This window comes from Anguilla rostrata, chromosome 12 (genome assembly GCF_018555375.3).
Source record: "Anguilla rostrata isolate EN2019 chromosome 12, ASM1855537v3, whole genome shotgun sequence".
Taxonomy (NCBI): Eukaryota; Metazoa; Chordata; class Actinopteri; order Anguilliformes; family Anguillidae; genus Anguilla; species Anguilla rostrata.
This window is the reverse complement of record NC_057944.1, coordinates 8,255,939-8,279,018: the sequence shown is the minus strand read 5'-3', so window position 1 is coordinate 8,279,018 and position 23,080 is coordinate 8,255,939. Positions and strand designations below refer to the sequence as shown.

Below are 23,080 nucleotides of genomic sequence, written 5' to 3'. Positions count from 1 at the left end.
GGGGTGGTTTGTTTTTATTTATTTATTTATTATTATTTTTTTTGCAGCATTTTAATAAGATGAATGGCATCGCGGCGTCCCGCTACTGCAGTAATTTACTTTCTCAGCTGCGCGATAATGGATTCGTTAGCTTGGCGTTGCGCACGCTGACATTTCCATTACGCGTCAGTCGGCGCGCCCTTCCCCCAGCTCCTCCGAACGGCCCCTCTCTCCCTCTGCCGCCGTCGCTGCTGAAGTGCCGCCGCGCCCGTGATTTTTCGCGGGGGGGGGGAACGGCGTGCGGCGGTAAGCTCCGAGGTGCTAATTGGGCACGTGTAATTAACGTCGCCGCCGTGGCCGTTCTGGAAACGCCTTCTGACCAATCGGAGCGGTTCGTGTCGCGAGGGAGCGCGCTCCACTGAGCGGAAGGGGCTGCTGGAGTTCGGGGAAGGACGTTGTGGAGTTCTGGGAAGGACGCTTCCATTGATAGGCGGTTGCTGGATCGGCTTGCTGTTGGTTTCTTGTTTCTCCCGCGTGCTTTTTTGCAATGGTTGGCTTTGCAGATGTTAGACCAGAATAGTGTTCATTGTTCTCGGCTAGAAATAGCTTTACAAAATAAGTAATTGTACCTTACTGAACCGAACCCGTGTTCAGCAGTTGTCTACGACCATGAAATGCACTTTTTTGTACGTCGCTTTGGATAAAAGCGTCTGCCAAATGAATGTAATGTAATGTAATGGTTCGTCAGTTTCCCTGTCCGTCTGTCCGTCTGAAGTGAGTGTGAAGTCTCGCTAAAATGGCTGCACCCCCCGACTGTGGGGATTGCCCAGATTTAGACCCCCTTTGAGCCCCCCGGCCTGTGTTGCTCCTGCGATCGAGGCGTCAACCTGTGTACACACACACACACACACACACACACACACACACACACACACTCACACACGCGCACGCGCACGCGCACACGCACACGCACACGCACACACACTCACGCACACGCACACACACACACACACACACACACACACACACACACACACACGCGCATCTCCTTCTGTTGCTGAATGTGTGAGCATCGCTTCCTCCTGAGATTTCTTCCCACTGGGGAGTTTTTTTTCTCACCGCAGTTTGATTGTCTTTCTTCCCACTGGGGGAGTTTTTTTATATTTTTTTTCCTCCGCTGCTTGCCTTTTGGGAGTTCAGGCCTGCGTGTTTTTTTTTTGCCCAGTTTTCTTTTTTGTGTTTCCAGTACAAAGCGCCTTTGTGTCTGTGTGAGAAAGCGCCAGACAAATAAAATTGATTTGAAAAATTGTTGAATTGAAACACTCAGTGTGTGGAATCTCTCTACCCCCTCTTTTCTCTCCCATATTCCTCCCGGTGTGTGGAGCAGCTCAGTGGGTTGTAGTAGTAGAGGTCGAGACCGTAGGGATGTTAAAAAGTCCAGGCGTGATGCTGTGGCTGATATTTTTGTTTGTAGCTGAACGAGAAGAACAGATGGGCTGAATGGTGTTTTCATGTCATTATGTGTTCTTATGTTCCTTATCTGTGTCGTTCTCTCGTTCTTTCTTTCTCTCTCTCTCCCCCCTTTGCCCTCCCATCCTCTCTCTCACTCCCCATCCCTCTCTCGCTCCCTTTCTCACTCCCCATCCCTCTCTTGGCCTTTCTCTCTCTCTGCTCCCCTTTGCCCTCCCGCCCCATCCCTCTCTCACCCTCTCTCTCCTCCCCGTCCCTCTCTCGCCCTCTCTCTCTCTCCCCATCCCTCTCTCACCCTCTCTCACTCCCCATCCCTCTCTCGCCCTCTCTCTCACTCCCCATCCCTCTCTCGCCCTCTCTCTCACTCCCCGTCCCTCTCTCGCCCTCTCTCTCACTCCCCATCCCTCTCTCGCCCTCTCTCATCCCCTCCCTCTCTCCCCTCTCTCTCCTCCCCCTCCCTCTCTCGCCCTTCTCTCATCCCCCATCCCTCTCTCGCCCTCTCTCTCACTCCCCATCCCTCTCTCGCCCTCTCTATCGCCCCCTCCCTCTCTCGCCCTCTCTCTCTCGCCCTCTCTATCGCCCCCTCCCTCTCTCGCCCTCTCTATCGCCCCATCCCTCTCTCTCGCCCCCTCCCTCTCTCAGCTGGAGGAACAGCTGAGCCGGGTGCAGCGGGAGAAGAACGATCTGCAGTCCCGCATGGAGGAAGACCAGGAGGACCTGAACGAGATGATGAAGAAGCACAAGGCAGCCGTCACCCAGGTAACCGCTCTCTCTCACCCGCGCTCCCGGGTAACCGGGCTCACCCGCACGTCCCCCCCCCCCCCGCACATCGCAGACTACATTACGATGGCGTCCAGCGGGCCCACGGCCTGCCCACAGGTCCGTCGCCGTCGGCCGCAGAATGACCGCGGCCTTGCCCGGAGCGGGTGGGATTTCGGCTAGCGGGAAATCCGCGACACCCGAGCAGCTGTGACATTCTCCATCGGGAGCAAATAAAGGGTAAAATAACGGAAAATAAGACGTATTTTCCGTATCGTAATTTTCCGTGATTTTACGTCTCTGCATTGCTCCTCTTCCTCTCGGCGTGTGCCGGTAGCCCCGCGGTTGCGTGGGAGCCGCGCTCGCCTGCGTTTACACAGAGCCGCCGCGGCGTGGGCGGCGGGCTCCGCGGCGCTAATCTACCCGCCGCGAGAAAGGGCCCTGTTCTGCGTTTACGAAATTAGCGGCGATCTCCGGTTTCCCGCTCGCGAGCCGGGGAAAGCGAGGCGGCTGCTCTCCCCCCCCCCTCCGGCTGGCGAGTTCGTACGGCCGAACCGCTAACGAAAGCACTCAGCTGGAGTGTTTCAGCGGCGAGGCTCAGATGGAGGATTTAACGCGCGTCAAAACCGTCGTTTCATATAATTATTTCCTCGCTGCTAACATTTTCCTCGCTCCTTAAGAGTGTGGGCACTTCCTGATTGCGGTTACATTCTGTGTGGTCGGCGAGGTTCTGGTCTCCCACGGTGGTTTAACAACAGCTCGGGGAGACTTAGCTGTTCTGTTCCTCCTTGTATCCGGGATTCAGTTCTTGCCATACTAGAGGTGCAGTGACAACTGGCTCTTTTAAAGCAACTACATACCTCTTCTTGTGTGCCTGTGCCTCTTTCTTTGGGCCGGTTCTGGTTTATTTTTAGTTTTTTTGTAAAGGGATGCTTGCATGAAGAGAGCTGTATAAGAGGTTCTTGTGTTGAGTTTGGCCGTGTTAATCCCAGTGGTGGGTGTGAAAGTGCTCATGGTTTGTGGGTGTTTGGTTCGAGCAGATCTGTGCTCTTCTTTCAGGCCTGGGTGTTCAGTTTGAGCTGCTCTGTGCTCTTCTTTTAGGCCTGAGTGTCCAGTTTGAGCAGCTCTGTGCTCTTCTTTCAGTCCTGGGTGTTTGATGTGAACAGCTCTGTGCTTTCATTTAATGCCTGGGTGTTCAGTTTGAGCAGCTCTGTGCTCTTCTTCCAGGCCTGTGTGTTTGATGTGAACAGCTCTGTGCTCTGCTTCCTTCCCTGACAGTCGTCCCAGCACCTGGCGCAGATCAGCGACTTGCAGAGCCAGCTGGAGGAAGCCCTGAAGGGGAAGCAGGAAGTCCAGGAGAAGGTAAGCTCACCCTTGCAACATGTCCGCCTGCTGCATGCATTGTGGGTATCATGGAAATGGTCTATATTTATTCAACCATTATTTAAGCAGTCAGTCCTACTGAGCCATATTGTCTCTTTTACAAGGGAGACTTGGCCAGGAGGACAGCTCAACATACACAGAGCACATGTACCATAACAATTATCAGTGATGTGCAATAAGAATCTAAGAATATCCATAGTTAAAAATAATAATTACATAATTACAGAAATGCTTCCTTGATTGTTCATTTAAATTCTTTCTTAAATTCTTGAAGCTGTCCGGATGGAGTGGACTCTTGAGTTTAATTCAGAACCAAGAAACCAGGAAGTTTGAAGCGTTCTTACTTGGCTCGGACCAATGAAGGACTGAGAGTGGTAGATAAGAGCCAGTGGGATCAGTGGTGCAAAGACATGGTGGTAAAGTTCCAAGAATAAAAAACTTATCCTTGGAACTTTACCAAAACACTAGGGGGAGGGGAAGGGGGAAAACACTACTTAAACAAACAATATACTGAACTTTTTTGGTCAGCTTTTCAACATAAACTCAGATCTTCACCAAGTCACCAACCACAGTATTTGAGAATACAAATATTTGAAATGCCTTTTGTGGTAACTACCTATTTCATTGAAGACCTGCAACGAGCCACATTCTCACTATCGATCGTCTCCGTGGTTACCGCGACAGTTCGGCCCGCCGCGAGGCTGAGCGGATCGGGAGCCGCGCGGCGTGTCTGTCGCTAAGAGCGCGACCGCGACCGCGACCGCCGGGCCTCCCGCGATTAGCCGCTTCGCTGCGCGGCGCGAGAGGAGCGGAGACCTTTAACGGCTCCGGGGAAGGGGGGGGGGGGTCTCCGAATCGGCTCTCCTCTAATGGGGGGGGGGGCCGTGCGCTCGGCTGACCTTTCCTCTTCCAGCGCCGATCCGAGGCTCGGGCGGAGGAATAAAAGCGAAGGACGGGAAGAAAGGAGGAAAAAAACAGGCCTCCCCCGCTTTCCCTTTGATCTTCGCTCAAGAGCCGGAGGGAAACGGACGGATCGAGTTCGCGAAACGCCATGCCGCTTTCGCACAAAATGGCGCCCAGTTTGTTATTAACCTGGCGCACCGATCAGAAGCCGAAATTGGGTGCCGGTGCCCAGAATTGCGACGCCGCTCGTTTCTCATTGGTCAGTAAATTGGTTCCTGCTTTGCAGTGGAACGAACCCTAAATAGTTTGGTTGTAGATGTCAGTATTATTATTTTTTCATACAGGTAGTCAACATATTGGAGCATGACCTCAGGGTGTATGTTCACAAGGAGGAACGTACAGTGCCTTCGGAAAGCATGCAGACCCCTTCACTTTTTCCGCATTTTGTTACGTTACAGCCTTATTCTAAAATTGATTTGATTCATTTTTATTCTCATCAATACACACAGTACCCTGTAATGACAAAGCGAAAACAGGTTTTTAGAAATTTGAAGCTGAAACTATAAGTGTTTTGTTGCTTTTTTTCTTTATTTCTGGGGTGGAAAATATGAGGGAAAACTCTGAAATGAATTCCAACTCTTGATTCAGAATGGTTCAAGTGCCTTCTTCAATTTAAGACACCATTGTTTTTGAGTGTACATTTCTTAAAATATATGAGTTAAAAAAAAAAGTATAAAATCACTCAAAACATCACTGGTTCAATGTGTTACTATTAAAAGGTAAATTACAGCCTAGATCCCTTTTTTTTAGCTGTAAACATGTTTGTATGCCTACTTTAAAGTGAAGCATTTTAATCCATGCCGTTATTTCAACATTTCTGGAATATTGACAAATAGGAGAAATAAAAACCTCTTGTTGCGTCCCTCTAACATTTGAAAAATGCTTTCTGCATTCCACTCTGGCCACGCCCCAATCGTGATATCAGAGTACCTCTTTGGATATGCTACAGTCAATCAAGATATCCAATCGGAAAATTGTTGCCGCCCACGAATTTGTCCGTTTACTTTTTAATACAATGGAACACTGCCGGCACCTGATTGGCTAGATTGATAAAAGGCCCTAATGCTTTTCAAACCAGAGAAAAATGGCTGCCTGTTCATAAACTCTCATATTTCACATAAACCGTCCACTAAAATACGCTTCAGAAAACATTTGAGGCGAGAAATAGACCACGTGATTTTGGAATCTTGGTTCATTTTTGATCTGCAACGGCTTATTTTGCAGTTTGATCCAAGTGTCACGTACAATAATTTTCATATAGAATACTTTATGCAAATGAGGTGGACACACCCACCACACACCCCCACCCCGGGATGCATTGTTCAGAATTGTGTAGTATCTACCAAATCAAATGCAGTATGCTTAGCCAAAGGTGAAAGTGCAGAAACCGTTCCTCTTCAGCGGGAATATTTAATGTCTTTCGCGAAATCTAGTCTTACTGGACGTTCAGGACTGTATCGTAGGTCTTTAATTATTGATGACGAAGAAAGACTATAATCAAAAATGCACTTTGGTTGACTTGTCCTGGCCTGAACTCAGACTGAACAGTGAGCAGGTTGTGTTAAATGCACCCTGTGGAAAAGAGTTTTTTTTTTTTCTTCTTCTGATGTATTTGAAGCCGATACGGTCTGGAGAGTTGACCGGTCGTGACCGGTTCAGACCGGGTTATGACCGAGGGCTGGTGGTTGGGGCTCTTCCAGCTGCAGGGCCTACAGAGCCAGCTGGACTTCCAGGAGCAGTCCATGGTGGAGAAGTCTCTGCTGAGCCGGCAGGAGGCCAAGATCCGCGAGGTGGAGACCAAGCTGGAGTTTGAGAAGACGCAGAGTAAGCGTCTGGAGGTGAGGTGCCGGGGAGTTCAGCCATGTGTGTGTGGGGGGACGGGGGGGGGGGTGTATGTATCAGAAATAAACTCAGAGAATGAGCTGACCAGTCCTATTAGCTCTTCTGTAATCATGACCACTTTGCCTCTAACCTGGTCATGTCTCCTTGTTCTCCTGTCCGTCCGTCCTTCTGACCTGGCCCTGTCTGTTCATCCTCCTGTCCGCCCGTCCTTCTGACCTGGCCATGTCTGTTCATCCTCCTGTCTGTCCGTCCTTCTGACCTGGCCCTGTCTGTTCATCCTCCTGTCCGCCCGTCCTTCTGACCTGGCCCTGTCTGTTCGTCCTCTTGTCCGTCCGTCCTTCTGACCTGGCCCTCTCTGTTCGTCCTCTTGTCCGTCCGTCCTTCTGACCTGGCCCTGTCTCTTTGTCCTCCTGTCCGTCCGTCCGCCGGGGCAGAACGTGGTGGCGAGGCTGAAGGAGAACCTGGAGAAGCTGATGGAGGAGCGGGACCAGCGGGGGGCGGCGGAGAGCCGGGAGAAGGAGCAGAACAAGCGGCTCCAGCGGCAGATCCGTGACATCAAGGAGGAGACGGCCGAGCTCGCCAAGAAGGAGGCCGAGGCCAGCCGCAAGAAGCACGAGCTGGTGAGGGACGCGGGTTCGAATCCCAGACCGACACCCCTGCGCGGGGACGCGGGTTCGAATCCCAGACCGACACCCCTGCGCAGGGATGCGGGTTCCAATCCCAGACCGACACCCCTGTGCAGGGACGCGAGTTCGAATCCCAGACCGACATCCCTGCATAGGGACGCGGGTTCGAATCCCAGACCGACATCCCTGCGCAGGGACGCGGGTTCCAATCCCAGACCGACTACTCCTGCTCCAGTCACCTTTTCTCTACTGCGGGGTTCATGCATGGTCGTGATATTTACTCTGCTGAGTAGCGTTAGAGTGATGGTGGTTAAAGGTTTAGATCAGGGGTGTCGAACCGAATCCCAAGGGGGGGCAGCAGTGTCTGCCGGTTTTTTGTTGTTTCCTTTCTATCAGCAGCCAGGCCGTGAGAACAAAGTGTTTGGATTCCTTAGCCAATTGATGACCGAAATGAAACACATGTGCTGAGAACACCCCTCGAAAACCTGCAGACGCTGCAGACTCCCAGAGTTTGACGCCTGCGGTTTGGATGTTTACTCTGTTCGATGTCGCATCTCGATAGGAAATGGATATCGAGAGCTTGGAAGCTGGCAATCAGAGCCTGCAGGCGGACCTCAAACTAGCTTTCAAGAGGATCGGCGACCTCCAGGCCGCCATTGAGGACGAGATGGAGAGCGACGACAACGAGGACCTCATCAACAGGTCAGTCTTCCCCGCCGACGGCCCCCGCTATGAGCCCGTGGAGATGCGGGGATGAGAGGGTGGTAAGGCAGCCTGGTTCCAGCTCTACAGTGGGAAAGGGGCTATAATGAGCCAGCCTGGTTCCAGCTCTACAGTGGGAAAGGGCTATAATGAGCCAGCCTGGTTCCAGCTCTACAGTGGGAAAGGGCTATAATGAGCCAGCCTGGTTCCAGCTCTACAGTGGGAAAGGGCTATAATGAGCCAGCCAAGGTTCCATCTCTACAGGTATTAGGGAGAACTGTGCTCCCATTGGTTGACGTGTACAACCATTGGCCCTTCAGAAACAAATTTGTGGAGGGCCAGTAGTTACACAGTTGCCCACTGCAGGGGCAAGTATGTTGCTAGGTTTCGATTCAGACTTCTGTGATGCTGTTCTTAATTTACCTCTATCTTCCATTAATTGCCAGATTGTGATTGAACATGCATTTACAGCTGAAGATACCACCTGCGCCTCATGCCGAATACGGGTCACTAATTAGATCAATCGAGCAATTAAGACCTGAGAAGTACAGACATCGTGTTTTGAGCGCTCGAGAGTGCTATTCACCGCCCAGGTCTGGCGAAGGAAGCTTTGAAGTCAACCTGTCAGAACTCCTCACCATCCCGACCCCAGCCCTTCGCATTGATATTCTCTGTAAGATCCACGGGCAGAAGGAAAAACGCTTACTCTGCATATCTTCAGAGAGTAAATCTCCTTCCCTCCGCTTCATTATCGGGCGAAGGCGTCACAGTGAATTCTCCAGGTTCCTGTTGTTGGTTTGTTGATTGAGTTCCTCTCGTTTGTTCGCTCCCCGGGTTTGTTTGTTTTTCTCTCATGTTTGACTGGTTCTGAGTCGTTTTTTTTTTGTTTTGTTTGTTGTTTTGTTTGTTTTGTTTTGTTGTTTTGCGGGGGCGGTCCCAGGGAGAGATACCGCTGAAAATCAGGGACGCGCTTGTCTCTGTCGCGTCTTCCTCGCCGCGCGGTGCGCAGTGGGAGAGCGGGAGAGTCGGGAGCCAGGGGAGTTTGAGGGGAGACCCAATGCTGAGTCACAGCCCAAAAACATTAAACAGATCCCGAAAAAATCACCAAATTTGGGGGGGAAGAACCAGGAAGAAAACACGCCGCCATTTCAGAATCAGGCACTCCTGCTCCTCTCTCTCTCTCTCTCTCTCTCTCGCTCTCTCACACTACTGTGTTCTTTAGTTGATTTCTTTTTCTTTTTTTTTTTACACGTACATCATGCCGACCTTGTTTATTTTTCCATCGTTAGCTTTTGATTTGTTTCAGTTTAGTCTGTTTTCTCAATTGTTTCCCCTTGTTTTGTTTTTTTTGTTTTTTTTGTTCTTGTCTCCCATCTGTTGCCGATGCCAGTTTACAAGACATGGTGGCCAAGTATCAGAAACGAAAGAACAAAACGTGAGACCCGGAGTGGATCTGCTGCTCCCTTTCGCCGTCGTCCTTGTTCTAGCTTTTTTTTTTTTTTTAAAGCAATCACCGTTTTAATGGTCCGTTGTTCTTTGCCGGATAAGGATGCAGTACTCAGTAAGCTTTCAGTTGAAGCCTACAACCCGATTTCAGTTCTCAAAGTCATTCAATCTGTTACATAGAACCTACGTTACTTACTTGGTCTGTACATGCATGAAGGCATATGCAATCCTTAAGTCCAGTCCGTTATATCGAATTTGCAAGGTAACCTCACCAGAGATGTCTTACACTGGGCAGCTGGACAGCTGTGTATGAGCGAGTGTTTGGAAGCTCTTTCTGAGTGAAATCAGTTTGTCAGTCGAAGGCAGTTAAGGTACTCAGTATTTGAATAAAATATTTAAATGAAGGCTTGCAGGAGAGGTCACAGGAAGAGTACTGGTGCTGCATCTTTGTCCACACGACGCGAGGATTGGCTTGCGCCACGTTGGCTCCGCCCACTTTTCACCTTGTTTTTGACGTCGCATGCCTCGTCACCTGCATGTCACTGACCAAACCAAACCGAACCGAGCCCCGCCCCCACAAGCCACTCACGTGCAAGCCCCGCCCATTAATTTTCCCCTGGCCTCATCCCCCACCCCCCCAAACTGTGCTCCTTGCCCCACCCACTCATCGTTAGCTGTCAGCGTTTCCCACAGTTTCACACGAGGTAACTGGTGAAATATCAGGCCTCCAAGTGCAGGTAAGTGGTACCCCCCCCCCCAAACACCCCTGCAGCGCCCTTTTTTAATTTTGGCTTGGGCCACGCCCAGATTTGCTTCCGTGGTTGACGTGTGTAGAGTTACCCGGTGAGACATGACTGTCCTGTGTTGGAATCTGCCATAAGGTCCGATACTCAATTATCCAGTTATGCAACCAGGAGCTCAGGCGATGGTGACGAATAGTAAGAAAAATCCAGAGTTTTATTATTTTCTGATCAATATTGATCAGACCTGTGTCAAATACGTATTTGTTTTGGATTCAAATACATTTCTACACTTAACTGATCTTGTCTGATGTATTGGAACCAATGAAATACTCTCAAAAAGTGCAAACCCCGCCTTCTGGTCATATTGCCAGGGTCAATTACACCAGGGAAGATCAATGGAGCACCGAAAAGCATTTGAATCCAAAACAAATCCGTATTTGACCCAGGTCTGATGTTGATGAAGAAGAGTTCACAGATGACTTGTTGGTGTTGTCAGTCCACCTTCGCGAAAGTGTGAGAGTGCAGATCTCTGGGGGGGGGTCTGATTAAGAACCACAAAGAACCGCATTTTCATGTGCCGTTTGAATAAAGAGAGAGGGACATAATCGAGCACTCACCCCCACCACTGTTGGAGCCGCAGACCGGTAACGCTCAGGGGGCCGGGTTAGTTTTTCGGGGGGGTTGAGTTCCGGGGATTGATGCGGTCGGACAGGCGAAGGGTTCCTCACAGGTGAACGGAAGTTTGATTCTCGTCCACGCTCCAGACGCCCCCCCCCCCCCCACCTCATTTCTGAACAATGGGCTGATCCCAGACGTCACCGGATTCCCTACATTCTCACCTCCTGTGTTCCTACCTACGGGTGGTACCGGTAGTTCCCGGTGCCAGGTTACGGTGCAGAATGCCAATGAGCGCGGTGTGGCGCTTGCTCGCGTCTGTCGGTGAATTCCGAACAGCGAATCGGAACGTCTCGGTGTCAGCAGGAGGGAGGCCGGACTTTCGGTGATAAGAATACGGGGTGTAGTATTTTTCGGGGTCTGAAACGGTCAGTGCCAGGACCTACTGTACTGTCTAGAGGTTTGACCCCTGCCCCTGACCCTGTGCCCTTTGACCTCTGCTGGTGCCTTGAATTTGCGCACTATCCAATTTTTTTGTTCCTCTAAAAGGCTTTAGTGACAGGAAATGGCTGCTTCTGTTTTGTGAAAAGAAGGGGAGGTGCCAGAAGCTGCTGCTATCTATGGCAATGGCAACGTCTATGGTTATGTCTGAGCGCTGCAAACAGCAGTGCGATTTTCTGCCTAGAGGCCAGGAGGGACAGCGGCTCCAGCGGTAGCCGCGCTCCCCTTCCTGTTCCCGTGCCTGTTCTGCGTCAATTATGAATGAGGCGGCTGGGTTTGAGCCGCGGCCATTCCGGCTCTCCGGCTCTTTCGAGCGCGGATCCGTGAAACACAAACGTTTCCCGCGGCCTGCCTCCGGACTGAAACAGACTCCGTTCCCCGAACGCAGATCCCGTCTGCCGCTGGTTACCCGGTGAGAGCGCTGCACGGTAACGACAGCCTAAAGTTCGCCGAGCCTGCCGGGTCGGATTCATCCGTGCGACTGCGCTGGCTCAGAGAGTACACTCACAGGTTACCTGCGCACGGACCCCGGAACACTCTGAAACCTGTCAGGCTTGGGGATTAGCATCTTCTCACGATGCAGGATTTCTCTTTTTTATCATTTAGTAGAGGACTGGCATCACCAGTAACAAAAGAGAAAGAGAAAAATAGATTCTTAAATGGGGCAGCTACATTTATCCTTTAGGCATGGAGTTAATGCTCTTTTCCAGAGTTACTTACACAGCGTACAGCGTCTTTTCACATGTAATCCATGAATGCAGCGGGACACTTCCTGACGCACTTCAGGTTAAGTGTTTTGCTTAAGGGTGTAAGGGCAGTGCCTCAGTGGGGAACGGGACCCCACCTCTGCTGCAAAGCCGCCCAGTAATGACCGAACACAGGAACACAGGCTTCCATCTTAACGTGAGGAAATGGAGGAGGGATTCCCTCCTTTTTTCATTCTCATTTTTCTTCCGTTGTTGTTCTTCGAGAGAGAGACGGCGGGAGGTCTGACGCCGAAGACCTGCCGGAGCGCGCCAGCTCGCGCCTTTCCAGTTTGAGGCGGCTCTTCGAGATGTCGTTGAGGACGGTCGGCGTTGCCCGGCGCGCGACCGAGCGAACTCCCGGGAGGAGCCGGCCCGCCCTCGCGGCGGCGGGTGGCGACGGGAACGTCTGCGCTCGAGGTTCAGCTCGCGTGAGACGGGAGGAGGAGGGGGGGGGTCCGTAGGCTGTAATGATGAATGTAACCCGGTGTAACAGAGATACGTGGGCGGAGGAGGCAGGTTGTCACACACAATTAATGTCTCCCACGCCCTCCCCCCCCCCCCCTCCCTCCCCGCGCTCCCCCCCCTCCCCCCTCTCTCCCTTCCTGTTTGTTTGCTCCCCCGAGCCTCGCCGCCCCTTTAACCAATGGCACGAGGCCGAGGATATAAATTGCGTGTGACACCGTGTGTGGAAAGCGCTCGATTGCACAGCAGCCTCACCCCTCCCACAGGTAGCCCCCCTGCCCCCATCCCCTCGTCTTTCAGAGTCCGGGTAGCGCTCTGCTCTGTGTTTACTGAAAGATGCCCTGGGATTGGGGGATGCGGGGGGCATATGCTGTCTACATTAATCAGGCTCACATCTGTGCAGTGATCACCGTTATGCACCTGAGGGGAGGAGGAGGAGGAGGAGGAGGAGGAGGAGGAGGAGGGGGGGGGGTGTAAATTAGAAAAGTGCCTAGGTGACGGATCGCTGATGGGTTTTCCCATTTAGGGGACGGAGTGCCGGCCTCCTCTTTAAATTGCCTAAAACGGTATTTTTTTTTATTGAGAATGGTATTTCAGGGGCATCAATTTCCGCTGATGAGTTCATTTTCATTTACGGTTGACTGGAATTTGTCAACACACACGAGCGGATAGAAAAAAAAAGGCCGTGTCTACAAGTGTTTGATAAAAATTTGTTAGTTTGACTCCAGATACGCATAAATGTACACACGGTTTTACAAAAATTGATAAATCAGGTCCTGTACACACACACACACACACACACACATACACACCCACAAGCAAACACACACTATGCACACATACAGTACACACACACACAGGCAGATTGCACGTTCTCTGAATATCGATCATCTTCAAATCTTTTGTTTAAGCTCATCTGCTCAAACTTGTCTTTTATAAACATATTTAATATATTTAGCAACCGCGACCCGTGGGTGACCTCTGCGTGACGCCTTCCAGTTCGATTTAGATCACGCGTGTTCTTAGCGTGTACTTAGCGTGTTCCTGTGCAGAACGACGCCCCCAGCGGGACGCACGCAGGGAGGCGGCTCTGGCGGCTGGCTCTCCCCGGCTCTGGCAGGAGCAGAGCGCCTCCTGCGTTCCTGGAGAGGGAGGCGCCGCGGGGGAGGCGCGGGGGGTTAGCCCCAGACGAGGAGGGATTTGGGTAATCCGACGAGGCAGGCGAAGTGCTGATTTTCGGGGGCGGGGGGGTTAAAAGCTTTTAAATGTAAATCCCGCGGTTGGGAGGATGTGAGCGTGCAGGGGATCCTCTCCTGAGTGCGGGGGGGGAGAGGCTGTGGCGTCTGAGGTGCCGGAGTCGGACGGGACGTTTGCGTTCCGTCTTGTTTTCACCGCCATCTTTGCCTTCGTACAGGGGCGTGTAACGTGCTTAATGAGCACTAAGAACCTTTAATCCTCTCTCAGCCATTCAGATACCCCTTCCCCCTCTCCCTCCCCCTCTCCCTCCCTCTCTCCCTCCCTCCCTCCTCTCCCTCCTCCCTCTCCCCCTCTCCCTTCCTCCCTCTCCCTCCCTCTCCCTCCCCCTCTCCCTCCCTCTCCCTTCCCCTCCTCTCCCTCCCTCTCCCTCTCCTCTCCCTTCCTCCCTCTCTCCCTCCCTCCTCCCTCCCTCCCTTCCTCCCTCTCTCCTCCCTCCCCTCCCGCCTTCCTCTGTCCCCTCCTCCCTCCCTCCCTCCCCTCCCCTCCCCTCTCCCCTCCCTCCCTCCCTCCCTCCTTCCCCTCCCCTCTCCTCCTCCTCACTGTTCTGCCACCAAACAAAAATCGTTTAAATTGGGGAACGTTGGATTTTCGAGCGGCACGCGTTTTGAAGTCCTTTTTAGCCAGTGGAGAGTAGATACATGAAAAACATAAAACCTACAATCAAACCATCTTTCCCTCATCCTCCAGCCCCCCCCTTTCCTCCGTTCGATCCCCCCCCGAATCTGGCCCAGCCCCGGGCCAAGCCGGCAGGCTTTGGTTGGATGTCTCTGACTAAACGCACAGCTGCGATGCTAACAGCAGTGATGTTTGTTGTGTGACTGCTGGATGCCCCAGATAACCCTGCGTTTGTTTTGGGGGGAACCCCCTTGGATAACGCAGCAGATGTTTTTGGGGTGCCCCCAATAATCCAGCGTGTAATTTGGGGGCTCCTCCCCCCGTTAACCTGACGCATGTTTCGGGGTCGCCCCGGGTAACCAAGCACGCGCGTCTGTGTGTTTTGAGCCCTCTGACCTGTTCGTGTGACCCCCCCCCCACCCATCCCATCCACCCACGTGACCCCACTAACACCCATGCACCATCACCACACCAATGGGGAGGGGGGGGCCGCTAGGCTTTAACGCCGACCCCTCGCCCTCTCTCTGCCCCCCAGCGAGGGGGGGTCGGAGACGGACTCCGACGCCGACGGCATGAAGTCCCGCCTCTCCAAAGGCAAGGGGTCCGCCAAGAACCTCTCAGACGACGGAAGCTTAAAGAGTTTCAGGTCAGTGTGCTGGGGTTAGGGTCCCGCCCCCATCCTTTACCGACTCCGCCCACTTAACCAAGGGGAAACACCCCCACCCCCCCCCCCGCCCTACCCCCCTATCTTCACTGTCCCTTATTTAGGGACATGGCCCCCATCGCCCCCCGCCCTTCATGAAAGAACCCTGTGGTTGGTTGTGAATGCGATGGGAATAATGTCCATTTGGACAGAAGCAGAGATGAGGAGTATTACGTCATCGTAGGTTTGGTTTGGTTTCTTTCCCAGTGCTGATCTACTATGAGGGTTTAAATTCACCCAGGAAAGACACGCCTTGGGGCGGGGGGTGGGGGGTATGATGGGACAAAGGGGAAAGCTGTACCCCCCCTCCCTACCACCCTGATCAATTTGTTTAGGGGCCTGGGTGCCAGTTGGCAGGCGTGTGTATACTACCCACACCCCCCACCCCCATATTTATCGACCTGCCCGCTGGCTGGCAGAAATCGATTGCCCCCCCCAAAGGGGTCTGTTTCCTGGGTGAATTTGAACAGTCACTCTTGGGGAGCAGTCAGAACTTCTCCAAACTTTGTTCCCGCGTCAGTCATTTCGGGGGGACTGCCCTTGGCTACCCCCCTACACCCCCCCCTCCCCCCTCGGGCCCACGACGCACTGCAGGAAAGGCGGTTTGTTCTGAACGGGCGGGGGGTTTAAAGTGTAGCCCCAAACCGCCATCGACCGGCCGCTCGGTGGAAAGGGGCGCTGGGGTGACCTCTGGGCGCTGGCGGTGTCAGAGGGGGTCACAGTGCGGGACGATTCAGGGAGGTTCGGAATTAACGTCGCCGGTACGTTTCCGTAGTGCTGGTGAGCCCCCTGCACCCCCCACATCGGCGTATTCACAGCCTTGTCTGTTATTCCATGAATAATCAGCCGCACAGCGTGAAGAAGAGCTCCAGCACAACTGTGAGGGACATCAGTCCTCTCAGAGTTCATTAGATTTCGTTCACCTTCTCCCTCTCCCTCTCTCCCTCCCTCTCTCTCTCTCTCTCTCTCCTCCCTCCTCCTCTCTCTCTCTCTCCTCTCCCCCTCGCGTGTACGCTCATCCACAGCCATGGATTAAAATGAGGTCCTGCGTTTGTCATGTACGTCTGTCTGATGAACACATTTGGCTGAGCTGAAATTCATTTAGATTTATTTTACATTTATTTCTCTTCCCCTGTGACTTTTGATGAATGCGTTTCGTTTATCTGTTCATTTATTGACTTGCAGAGTCTAGCTCCCCCACCCCCTGGCCCCCCCTTACACTCCCTCCCCTTTTCTTCCGGCCAGGACTTTAATCATTACTTCTGCCACCTTTTATTTCCCAACCAAAAAACCGAAATATATCTTTTCTTATTCCTCTGCACTGTTATCATTCACCTCCTTCTCTTTCAGTTTGTTCTTCATCCATCTTTGCTTTCTCTCTTCCCCCTTTCTTTCTCCTCCTCCATCTCCTGTCTGTTTTTTTGTTTTTGTTTTTTTGTGTGCTCCGTGCCCTCCCCCCACCTCCCCCCCCTCCCCCCTCCCCCACGCCACCGTTCTCTCTCCAGATATGCTGCAAACGCAGACGCCAAGGAAGGGAAAGAGTGGAAGGAGGGTAAGGAATGGAAGGAGTGTGGGAAAGAGGGGAAGGAGGTAGAGCCGTGCAGGCCCGTGTCCGTGATGAGCTCGCTCAGCTACCGGACGCGCGCCGCCCCGAAGGCGCCACCAGGGGGCGCCGCGGACGAGCCGAAACCCAAAGCGGGGGCAGAGCCGGACGGCCGGGCCTCGGCCGCGTCCCGGGCCTACAGCCTGGCGTCCGTGCGGGCCGGGGCGGGGCCGGACGGCCGCTGGTCCGAGCGCGAGTTCGACGGGGGGTCCCGCGCCTCCTCGCTGGCCCCCAGCCGGGCGTCGATGCGCTGGGGGGCGGACGCCGAGGACGACGGGGCGTCCCTGCTCGGCCTCGGCCGGTCCAGCCCCCTCGGCTCCCGGCGGGGCGCGGCCTCGTGCCTGGACGACGGGCGGGTCAGCCCCGCCCCCAGCCGCCGCTCCCTGGGCCCGCCCCGCAGCCCCGGGGCGGAGTCCCTGGTCTCCCTGGCGCGGAGCTGCCGGCTCAGCGAGTTCGGCGCCTTCGACGACGACGACGACGACGCCCGGAGCGTGGGGGGGCGCTCCAGCGTCTACGGCCCCCACTCCGCGGGGCGGAGCCTCTCCGTGCCCGCCCAGCCCCGCCCGTCCTCGTCCTCTGCCTCCGTCGCCGCGGGCGACGACGTCTCCGACGTCAAGCCGGTCACCCACCGCAATTACCTGGACCCCGCCCTCGAGGCCGCCATCAACGAGGTCCTGAGCTTCAAGCCAATCAAGTTCAAGCGCACCAGCCTGGAGGACTCGGAGCAGGAAGGGGAGGGGGGGGCGGGGAGCCGGGCGCGGGACGCGGAGGAGGGGTGGAGGAGCGGGCGCGGCACCTCCACGTCCCTCCGCCGCTCCGCCTCCGTCATGGAGTTCAGCCGGCCAATCAGCAGCTGCTCCGCCCGCAGCGACCGTAGCCGCAAGGACAAGAAGAAGAAGAAGAAGACGACCTCGAAGAGGCGGAGCCACAGCTCAGACTCCTCCGACTCCTCCTCCTCTTCGTCCGGAGACCGCAGCAAGAAAGGCTCCAAGAAGAAGGGCAAGAAGTCGAAGAAGAAGAACAAGAAGAAGTCCTCGTCCGAGTCGGAGTCCGAGTCGGAGTCGTCCAGCCAATCGGGCTCCAGCTCGGGGGCGTCCACGGTGTCGTACCGCAGCGGCGGCAGCGTGAAGCGGGCCCCCGCCCGGCGGGGATCGGGCTCCGAGGGGGAGGGCCCCGGGGCCGCCCCCCAGGAACGCCCCCCCAGCAGGAAGGAGGTGAAGAAGAGGAAGGCCAAGGTGGACAACGTGATGATGAAGTACCTGTACAGGCCCGACAGCGACTGAAGTGCAGTAGGTTGGCCGTTCCCCCTTTGTGGGCATGCCGGAGTGGGCGTGGTTTAATTCTGGGGGAGGCGGATCCCCGTGTGAGCATGCCGGAGTGGGCGTGGCTTAATTTGGGGGGAGGCGGCTCCCGTTTCTCACCCACTATTTTTTTTTCTATTTATCGTCTTTTCCTTGTGCATTTTTGAGCCGTTCGGTTTGATTTTATTCGCCGTATTAATTCAAATCACACCGCCTGTCTGACATCCTGTGTTCTTTTGCTGCGTGGCGTGCGATAATAAATTAATTCACTCTCCGAAATAATCCCCTCAGATGTGCTTCATCAGCTTGTTATTAGCTGGCGAATTGCAGAGTGACATTTTTTATTTATTTATTTATTTATTTAATAAATTTTTTTTTTGGGAGATTACGGTGTTTCATTCAGCCTTGCCAGGTAATTAAAGTAATTAATTTGTTCCCGTTCATTGTATAGCAATCTGGCTAACGTCGCGCAGACAAATCGCTCGCGCGTCTGGTAATTCAGTTAAGACTCTCTGATGTCGTCGAACGGAAAACTGCTGGGGGGGAGAGAGAAGGCTTTTGTGCTGCTTTTTTATTTAAATGAGTTGAGGGGTTGGGAAACGCACGCTGGATGTGACTGCTAACCGTGACTCGAAGCCTCGGCTTGATTTATAACCCTGGAACAATTGCAAAAACAACAACAACAAGACGAAGAGCTTTAGGAGGGAAAATGAAGAGAGGCCTCCATAGATTTTTCCTGCCAGCCTTCGTAGAGAGACTGCGGACCTAATTAAACCTGGGCATTGATTTGCATAGCCGGGCGAATTAAAGATGAGAGATTGGCAGAAGATAACCTGAGGCTTGGCGTATTCAGGTGCATGCCAATTGCAACCTATTCACAGGAGGCTAGTTTTCCCTCATATGTCTAAAGTATTTATTGAATCGATCGATTTAAAAATAATTTTTTTTACTCAGCTGGGTGAGTTTGTTCCTGTGAGAATTTGCCAGTCTGGAAAGTTTCCCCTGATAATCTTTGGTGGCTATTTTGTCAACACAAATGTGGAGAATCTCCTGAGTTTTGATATCTTTGGCCACCAGTTTCTGGCCATTTTGCTGCATAACAGCAAACAGGAAGTTGTTCAAAACAGAACAAAGGAAAGAGCAGGAACTTCTTAAAACTACTCCATTTTTCCCCCAAAAAAGTAAGGATTTTTTTCTTCAGATTAAACAGTTCAGATGAAATGGTATACGCACATTATTTATCAGCATGGTTGATATAGATTTGTCATCATTGGAACTTGCATAGGCGCTAATTTTACAATGGATGAGTCAACATCTGCGCTTGTCAACCAAACTCTAACATCACAAACCTCTGGACTCTATCTCCCATGATCCACTGCAAATGAAATACCCCTTGGGATGCTGGGAAATGGAGTTCTGTGTGAATATGGGATCAGGCCACACTGGAAACTTTATGAATGCATTCTAGTACAATTTTCAGGTGGTCAGGGCAGAGAATGTTTGCCCTACAGTAATGGCCATAAGATTAAAACACGCAATATTGCATATTAAGTCATGAAGAAAAAAAGGGAATGTTGTATGGAGAGAGATTAGTTTCAGTATTATTGACAAGTGCATGTATCATGATTCATAAATAAGAGACAAGTCACAAATGCGTTTTAGTGTCTGCAAGCAAATATCTCTCAACTTGTATCTTGTAAATTATCATATAAATGTGCACTGATTTGTATAAATGCATACATATTTGCGAATACATATTTTGCTTTTTGGGCAAATACCTCATACTTTGTACATGAAAACCAAAAATATCTTTCCAGTTTTTGCGCATTTGTCAATAATATTGAGATTAATCTCTCTCCACGATGTTGTGTCACTTACAGCATGCTTTTTCCTGAGTTTGCAGTTATTGGGATTTTTGGTTACTGGATTACACTTTAATCTGCAGGCTATTCAAAACCTGGAGATTCAGGCAAAGTAACCCCCTAATCCTCAAATATGTTGGCCCCGGTACCAGAGCAGTCCCAGGATCAAAGCTTTTTTTCGCCAGCCTGAATCCCAGTCGCTGTTGTTCTGTGATTCTGTCAGATAAAAGAAGTGTCATTGCAAACGTGGAGTTTGGGTAGAGGACACTGTTTGTGATGCTGCAAGTTTTGGGTTTGATTTGGTTTCATTTTTTATTGCTAAGCCTGTCTGTATGGCTAGCTGTCGGTCTCGATTTTTGAGTTCCTCATTATCAGCCTACTTGCGCTGTGTTTATTTATATATTTATTTATTTATTTATTTCCTGAGTAACTGAATGTAAATTTTCACCTCCCGGTTCAAACATAGAAAAAGATTTCCACACGATGTTGGAATAGTGAAGAGTTTGACAGGTACAAACTCTTGGGGCCTGATTCACTTGGACCTTTAGCATATGCAAAGCCTGCTAGCACACACAAGACCAATAACACGACCAGTGCCTGGTCACGGTAATTTCTTTTGCACCAATCATTGGTTGTGTTACTAGTTTAGCATGTGCGGTCAGGCCCTTGATGGACGAATAAGAGCAGGCCTCGCTAACAGGCATCTGTTTCCCCCCTCCCCCAGCCCCTCCTTCAGTCGGAGACAGTACGGCCTGGACAGATCCGACGAGGAAGAGGAAGAGGAGGAGAAGGAAGAAGGCGGCGCGGGCCTCAGTTCTTACCGCTCCAGATACAGCCGCCGCGACTACCTGAGCGACAGCGACAGCGAGGGCAAGCCGTCCGACACGACGGCGTAGCGGCCAAACCCGTACCCCTGTACCCTCCCCTCCCCACCCCTCCCCTCCCTTCCCTTCCCTTTCACCCCCTCCCCTCCTTCTCTCCCCTTCCCTTAACCCCCTTCCCTCTTCCCCTCCCTTCCTCTCCCCCTCCCCTCCTCTCCCCCCTCCCTCTCCTCTCTCCCCCTCCCTCTCCCCTCCCTTCCCCTCCTCTCCCCTCCTTCCCCTCTCCTCTCCTCCCCTCCCCTCCTTCTCTCCTCTTTACCCCCTCCCTCCCTTCACCCCCTCTCCCCTCCCATTTGATGGACAGACGCTCCTCCGCCACGTGCTGTCGCTTCACCCATCTGGAAAACGGCCTCTGTGTTCCGCTCGTCGTGTCTGCGGGGCGAGGAATGGGGGGGGGGGCTCTCGGTGCGCTGAGCCGCCGCTCTGACCTCGCCAGGGATTTTATTACAGTAGCTCATAACCCGCAGCTGCTCCTCTTAACCTGGGATGCCCAGAAACGTGTTTTAATCTTCCTCGTTTTCCGTTAGATAAGTTATTCCGCAGCTTGTTCCGACTCGAGCGCTTTCAAAAGGTTTTTATTTTATTTTTGTTCTTATCTTTTCTTTTAATAAGGGGCCGTGAAAACTCGTAGATTTCCCAGAATTCCCTGTTCCCCTCTCGCCCTCCTTTCCGGTCTCCTCCTTCCTCTCGGAAACGCTGCTGAATTCTGACTGTTACCTGACGGCCCCTGAAATGTTTTACCCCCTGAAGTCATCTCAGTCGACCGGTCCTGCCGGTTCCCTTAATTATTACTGAGCCAAAGAAAAGTTTGCATCGCAGGAAGACTAGTCTGTATAAAGGAGGAAAAAAAAGTTTTATAAAAAATACCTTAATGCCTTTGTTACAAGTACGTAGGCACAGAGTGTTTCTAGCCTTGCTTTTGAGCCCTTAAAACCAAGCATTGAGGAACGGTGCCTTTGGGTCCTCCTTTGAATCCTTTATTTTAGGCATTTATTGTGCAGCCGTCCTAAAATATTGCCCGAATCAGCAGCCGCTGACTGGCGGGCGATTCCCGCGCTTCGGATAGGAGAGCGGTGGAAAGGGGTGAAGAGTGAATAAATACGCAGCGCAATTTATGCTGGAGGAAAACAGTTTTGAACAACGCTTAATACGCCGGAGTCCGAGCGTGCGGAACACGATAAAGAAAGGGGTTCTGGGCTTTATGTAAATTCCTTTTGAGTTTCGTTTTATTTCAAATGAGCCAAGTGCTTGCCGTGATGGGTTTGTAAGAGTCTTTGTTTTTTTTTTTTGGACTTCTCTTGAATTGTGTTTTTTTTTTCTTCCCCCGGTTCTCTTGTTTAGCGCATACATTATTTCGCTTTGCAAAGGAAATTCACTCGGGCGCTGGCGTGGTATTTTCTCGCGGTTATTCTTTCCGATCTTTGGCGCTCCCCGCAACCCCGACATTTCACTGATGAAGGGGAAAACGAAAACGCGGGTTACAGAGCAGAACGGATCCCTTAAGGGCTGTCCTGTAATGGTGGAACGGGCGCGTTGTCCTCGATGTGAGATGCGTTACGTTTTTACGCGTAGATAGGCTGCGCAGGGAAAAAAAAACCCCAACTCTGTTCCCCATGTTAATGAGACCTCTCTAGATCTCCAGATTCAGTTTCAAGACAGATTCTTCAGCCTACAGGATGTCATTTTGCCGTTGGGATAACCCGAATCGACTTAGCTTCAACGAATCAAGCAGTTCTACCTAAAGCTGCGATTTAAAAAAACAAAACAACATGGCATTATGACATGGTTTGGATAAAAGTTCAGTCGATCGTTTGAGTAGCAGGAAAAAGGTTTCGAGCGTTCGGGACAGGGGATCTGCGGGCCTGTTCCAGGGGAGTTACGTCACAGCCTGCTGGGACTGTTCACCCGAAAAACTCAGGAACGAGCTCCGCCCCCCAGGAAACCAGGTGTGGCGGGATAACTCTAATGAACTCTAATTAACCACTTAAGTTCACCGATTAAGTGCTGAGTAACGACGCAAGCCAGCAGACGCCGCGGGTCTACGGGAGCGGAGTTGCAGACTCTTGGTTGATTAGGGAATGCTCGTTTCATGCAGATCGTTTCTCACTGCACTGCCACACACGGACTGTGTCTCCAGCCCGTTCTCTATGCATTTAATCTAGCCTTGTAGGAAAATCGGGAGTGTTCGGCATTTTGCTTCAACGAGGGTTCGTGAAACAAGACAAGATACGCAGACTAAACCTAAACAGGCTGTACACATTAAGGTATATATGAATATATAAATATCTGTATGATTCATTTTAGCTTACGAAAATAAGTTCCGTGTTTATTTTCTCGGTTAAAAATTGCCTCCGGTTATGGGAATAATTTTTTGCAGTACACTTTCGTATGTTGTAAATAAAGGTTTGTTATTGTTTGAGAACGGTCTCTGAATGTTTTTATTGAATAATTATCATTTGAAATTCCCCGTGAAGTGAGTGACTGGTGCTGCTTGCTTCACCTCAGTGCATACCCCGTCTTCTTCTTCTTAAATATGTACATTAAGAGATTCTGTTCACTCTATTTTTATGTTAATTATATGTGGGAGAGAAACTGTATTAGCTGTAACTGTGTGAGCTGGT

The 23,080-nt window shown here is 51.9% G+C and overlaps 1 protein-coding gene across 4 annotated transcripts in view; it reads left to right on the top strand.

Moving 5' to 3' along the window:
• myo18ab (myosin XVIIIA b) overlaps window positions 1-20,580 on the top strand; it is a 125,989-nt gene extending 105,409 nt beyond the window's left edge. For 3 of the 4 annotated variants that reach the window (XM_064303243.1, XM_064303242.1, XM_064303241.1), the window contains 9 exons: window positions 2,092-2,208; window positions 3,487-3,570; window positions 6,255-6,392; window positions 6,831-7,016; window positions 7,585-7,724; window positions 9,115-9,159; window positions 14,645-14,755; window positions 16,318-16,364; window positions 20,303-20,580. In XM_064303243.1, the coding sequence (XP_064159313.1) occupies window positions 2,092-2,208; window positions 3,487-3,570; window positions 6,255-6,392; window positions 6,831-7,016; window positions 7,585-7,724; window positions 9,115-9,159; window positions 14,645-14,755; window positions 16,318-16,364; window positions 20,303-20,430 (996 nt within the window). In that variant the 3' untranslated portion in view covers window positions 20,431-20,580. The remainder of the gene's footprint in view (window positions 1-2,091; window positions 2,209-3,486; window positions 3,571-6,254; window positions 6,393-6,830; window positions 7,017-7,584; window positions 7,725-9,114; window positions 9,160-14,644; window positions 14,756-16,317; window positions 16,365-20,302) is intronic. The other variant, XM_064303244.1, reaches the window with a different exon arrangement.
• Window positions 20,581-23,080: the final 2,500 nt, after the last annotated feature.